The following is a 5,961-nucleotide window of genomic DNA, read 5'->3' on the forward strand; positions in this document are numbered from 1 at the left end:
ATATAATTAGAATATGATAAATAAATAATAAAACAATGGGATCGGTATATTCAAATATTAAAATTAATAAATTCTAAAAATTTTTTCTTTAAAAAAAATTCCTAAGAACCACAAGTGAATTACACTTTTTTAATTCCGACTTTGATAAAATAAAGTAAGGTAAAATAAAGTAATATATGGATAAAATAAAGTAAGAAATAGTGAAAGTGATTTCCTGGTCTCTTTCTGTTGTTTTTTTAAAACTCTATCGAAGTCGGAATTAAAAAAGTGTAATTCACTTGTGGTTCTTAGGAATTTTTTTTAAAGAAAAAATTTTTAGAATTTATTAATTTTAATATTTGAATACACCGATCCCATTNGAATAGTTTGAAATTAATTCATACAACATTATATTATAAAATGTATGGTGTAAACGTACTATCTAAAGACAAAATTTAGCCAATCATTATAATAATAGATAACTAAACCATCATTATCATTGATATGTCTATTGTCTAATATAATTGATAAGTGAATAAAAGATGATTTTATTGTTAATCTAATTCTTTTCAAAATTACATTGATTGATGCAAGATGAGTGGAAAAGAAATTAATATGATTTGGAAACTACTACTTTTAGGTTTTATTATTAATTTGCAAAATTGTTTTGCTCTACCAGATGCAGAAGTGTTTAATGATGATAGTTTAGATGAACTGAACGATTTATACAAGAAATGGTTAACATATTTGTCAAAAGTTCCAGATGCTTCTTGGATGGTTCATGGTTCTTCAAATCCTAAACTTAATTGGCATAATTATAATCGACATCAAGGAAATCGTTATCGTATTCCCACTGTAATTGATGATACTAATGATGAACTATTTCCAACTGGCAGTTTTGATGATAAATTAAAAAGAATTATTCAAAAACTTGAAAAAGTAAGAAATCATTTATTGTCTGAATTTAATATATCTGATATTGATGATGAATTCCCAACAATTATACCACCTGAAACTGAAGAGATAAGTTCAACTCGGAAAGTAGTTTCAAGAATTTCATACACATCTGCTACTACGACTGTTCCATCAAATCCAACTGTATCATCAAATCCAACTGTTTCATCAAATCCAACTGTATCATCAAATCCAACTGTTTCAATAGATCATTATACACAGAGATTCAGTACTTCATCTCCAAGAGGTATTTATACACCTAATCCTACTACTTCAACTATTCCATCAAATTCATCTATTGCAAAACATGATTTGAATAAGACAATTGATGCACTTGTAGAATTAATTGATAATATTGTAAATGATTTATCTAAACTTAATTTCTCAAATTTTGAAAATGATCTATCAAAATTTAATTTAACAAATTTTGAAAATGTCTTATCAAACTTAAATATAACATTAATTGATAATATAATAACAAAATTGAATGAAACAATCATTAATGATATTCTGGGTGATTTGAATTCAACAATTATTGCAAAGATATTATTAGAAATTAATTCAACACTATCAAAAATTGATGTTGAAGCTATTCAGGAATTACTAAACAAATTTAATTTTGAAGAATTTCTTGAAAAAGAATTATTAAAAAGAAGCAAATCTACAAATAGCAGATGCAATTATGATTTAAACTATTTAATGTACTTGATGTTTAAAACCAACAAGAAAAGAGCAACTGAAAGTAAGTTTATGTATACTTTTTATTCTTTAACTATATAAATATCAAATTAGCGGTTTTCAATTAGTAATAATCTAATTCATTGAAACAAATGTGATTAAATTTTATGATCTTTATGGTATTTTTGGTTATTTTTATTATATGTAACAATTTTATATTAAATATAAAAAAATAACTATTTAATTATAAGTTAAAAAATTAAGTTTTATTTCAATTCAATTTTTCAAAATTCTTATTTCTAGTTTAAATAAGAATTTTTAATTATGTTACTATATTTATTTTTGTTAACTAACATTATTTAGGGAGAAAATTAATTAAGACAAAAACTGTCAAGAATTGATAACATAATCTAGGGTGAATATAATTAATGTTTGTGAACAAATGGCTTTGTTGTTAACCTAAGTTGTGTCATTTTTCTATTTATTATATTAGTAGGGATCTATTCATAAATGTTTATCAGTACAACCACTGAGATTGATGTCATACAAAAATTACATATAAAGTTTTCAGTGATTTACCATTTACTACCCCACTTATTAATGTTTGAGGGGGCTAGAAGGTGACTGGCTAAATACAATGACTTCATTCAGGACTACCAATACTCAATCAGTAAGAATTTCCAAACAGATCCTAAGTTTCAAAACATTCTGTTATAAAACTGTTTTGTTCAAAGCATTTTTAATTTTATCTTATCTTTGTTTGTATACAGTATATGACCCTTTCATTCCTTACCATATAAGTACTGTATCAGTACTACACAAATGTAAGTGTCATAACAGTTTCCACTTTCTGTAATATACTTAAGTTAGAATATAGCCAAGACTACAGATAGCATTCTCCATTCCTTTATGCTGTGCTTCCATTCAGTTGAGAATCAAATAATGTCTTATAGTAAGAATGATTTGAATGTACACATTCAAGCGAAACATGTATATCAAAACTAATTTTAACAAGAGTTACTTCAGTTAATGAAGTATTTCAGATAATTATAAATGTACAAGAATATTCTGGTTTATTGCAAAGTAATGTTTACTTCAGCCCATGCTTACTGTATGTTCTTTTACACAAGGTTTTTGATCATTTATTTTAAAATATAATGAATATATTATTTTGAATTTTGGCTAAGATCATAGAGCAAATGGGAGGTCCTTTGGGTTTATGGTTTGGGATGACAATTGGAATTTTCCATACTGCTAGGCATGGACCTGTCTCAAATGAAGCTGAACTGACTGAGCAGAATGCTTCTACCCTCTAGGTTGAGGTGTTTGAGGGGGAAGCACTGATCCTAGCTGGACAAAATGAGTTTGGATACATAGATCAGAGAATTGCCTGAAGATTGGTGATATGAAAACCACTGTCATTATTCCACTGATGTTGATTTGTGGATGGTGGCTGCAGAGCAAAGTTCCAGATTGGCTATGTTCAGCTGAAGAATTTGGTAAATAGAACAAGCAGAAACATTTGTTCCATTGGGGTGGTAATTGTTTCTCCTGATTGGCTGAGTACATGGTAGGAGTTGGATTCTGGAATGGGGATTTGGAGATAACAGATGTGTAAGGGTGGAGGTTGGAAGGAGGGAAGAGCAGAAACATCACTACCATTATCATTGCTCTTTGTAGACTAGTTGATAGGCATTTAACCATTAGTGGGTATTTCATTAGTACTGTAAGGCAAGTTGTCTGTCTTTTGGCTACTCAAATGCCTGTTGCTTACAGGCTCACAGATGGTGGTATCTGACATCCACTGGGAGAGGAAAGGAGAAGTGTCCAGTGAGTTGATGACTGTGTTGGCCTATTGTTTTGCTTTGATACAGTCCTTGATTTCTGTAGTTGGAGACTAGGAGCTTCATATCTGTGTGAGAGTTTTGGTGTAGTTGCCCCAATTAGTCCTCTGAAAGACATCAGGACCTTTGTGGGTGTCTGGTGTGAAGATGGAGTGTACAGGGGCATGATTGCTTGATAGTGGATCTCTCCTCTCCCAATGTGACTAACTCCAAGAGATCAGGAAACACAGTGAGATGTCATTGCAGAGGAGCCCTCACCTCAGGCCAAAACAGGATGGAGTCTCTCAGTTCAGAGTATAAAGATCTAATCTTGTTATCCAAGGGTGTGTCCTATGCAGTTGGACCAATGGCATCTCAAGAAGCAACTCTTGAAGTTTCTTGTCTTAATTTTCTCATTAAAAAAATGGAAAATAAATAAAGCATTAAAACAAAGATTAAGAACTTTTTTATATAAATATATAAAGTAAATATATATTTATGAAAAAAGTACAGGTTGGTAGACCACCAATTACTTAAATTATAACATTAGATTTTCTATGAAAAGTTTGTTAATGCAATTACATCTTAATAAATATCAAATTATGTTGAGTGGTCAGTATATAGAAATTTCCTGGGGCATTCTTGCCCATATTGTATTATTGATCAGGATTATATATCAGCATATATTTTTGTGTCATGCTCAGTCTTATATTTGTTAAAGAGAGAGATTCTCTCTGACGATTTTTTAAAGAATTATTTTTATGATGGAAATACGTTGAAGACAATGTTATATAAATTAATATAAAGAAATTGCTTAATTTTAAGTATCTCACCTTTTTATATATGTATACCAACTGAAGAGGGACTATTCCGATAGTCCGAAATGCATTTTGGTTATTTCATGTCAATTGTTAATTTAATCATTTTTAATGTACACCTCTTCACGTTTTATTAAATGTATTCCATTGATACCTGGGTGTTTGTGCTTATTATCACTGGTGTGATAAGTCCTTACTCCTACCTCACATTAGTAGGTTTTTAATTAGTTATATAAATTGTTTATTTTTTTTTGTTAGATCTTTCTATTATTATTTATACTCTTCTCTGACTGCTCTAATGAAATCTTGACACAAACCTTTAAAAATGCAGCCTTTTTTATTCTTATTGTTTCGTTTAAATACAATTAAGAGACCATTATGTGGCTACTTATTTTATAAATTTTGTTTCATTTTTCTCCCTTGTATGGGAGTACTTGTACTTGTATCAATAACTAATAAATAAATAAATAAAATATAAAGTAAATGTTTTATGAATTTTAATATTTTGATTTTTAGTGTTGGATGCAGCAGGTAAATTACCATCTGGATTACTGAGAGGTAGCATACATTGGACAGGTGATTTCAGACAATGTCGAAGTATTGGTTTTTCAGAAGAAACAATAGGAAATATGAAATTTGGAAATTTTAGGGGAGAATACTGTTATATTTCATGGAATGTTAAGTTAAACCAGGTAATTTAAAATATAAATTATATTTTATAATAAAAACATTATTAATGCAAAAATAACTAAGTTTCTTAAGCCATATAACAAAGTCAATAGGCTAAACTGCTTTACTATCATTTACATTTATTTACAAGTTGCTCTCTAGCATTTTAGACAACCAAGTCCCTTTTAAATTATTCTGTATCTCATTAGATCATTTCTTCCCTTAGAAGAGGGAGCATTACAAGTTCAGGGAAAAAGCTACAGGATAAGTGAAAGGAGGTTTGGAGACCAGATTTGGTTAAGTAGCTGATTGTCACTACTCGTACCATGAGGATATGGTCTCCTTGCCTTTCAAGATTCCTTTTGTTTAAATAAAGTGTAATAATAGTGAAATGAAGTTTATTAGTCAATTTCTTTTATTTGACAGGACAACTGCTACATTTTATTTATTGATTCACTTAAAAAATATACTGAATAATTGCTAATTTTTGTATATGCTTTTGTTTATTATTTCCAAAAGTTTTAATTATATTTGAAAAAAGGATAATTTTCAATGTAAATATAGAAATTCAAAACTGCATAAGATATTTTAAAATGTTGTTATAGTTTTTCAAAATTTATATATATATAAATTTATATCATTGTTGTTTATCTGGAAAAAAGTTTTCTTGTTTGCCTGTTTTTTTTTTTTTTTAGATTGAGGCATCAGCCCACAATGGCCAGCCTCAAGTGTGCTTATTTTAGATGGGTTATATCCAATGTAATGTAATCAAAAATGAGATTAAAGTCATAAATTATTCATGATAAATTATAAGAATTGTCATGTATGTAAATTGCCAGGCAGTAACCCTGAATTGCCCCTTGACATGGTCAGGCAATCCCATACCTTTGACCTTTGTAGTGTTTTTTTGGGCACGTTTAAAAATCAGTTATGAGTCATAACAGTGATTTTTAAATATGATTGGTTATTTAAGTCACATTTTCTAAATGCTTTGGTAATTATTGGCAGTTACCAGTAACACCGGTTACAATTTCCAAACG

General features: G+C 29.0%; 1 protein-coding gene across 1 annotated transcript in view; it reads left to right on the forward strand.

The window, feature by feature from the left end:
- The first annotated feature begins 540 nt into the window (after positions 1–540).
- The window catches only part of LOC111638824 (nose resistant to fluoxetine protein 6-like), a 40,918-nt gene continuing 35,497 nt past the window's right edge, over positions 541–5,961 (forward strand). Inside the window, exons 1-2 of the mRNA XM_023384573.1 lie at positions 541–1,675; positions 4,769–4,944. Of these exons, the coding sequence (XP_023240341.1) occupies positions 574–1,675; positions 4,769–4,944 (1,278 nt within the window). The 5' untranslated portion in view covers positions 541–573. The remainder of the gene's footprint in view (positions 1,676–4,768; positions 4,945–5,961) is intronic.

This window comes from Centruroides sculpturatus, unplaced genomic scaffold (genome assembly GCF_000671375.1).
Source record: "Centruroides sculpturatus isolate CEXI.00-Female unplaced genomic scaffold, Cexi_2.0 scaffold1154, whole genome shotgun sequence".
NCBI lineage: Eukaryota > Metazoa > Arthropoda > Arachnida > Scorpiones > Buthidae > Centruroides > Centruroides sculpturatus.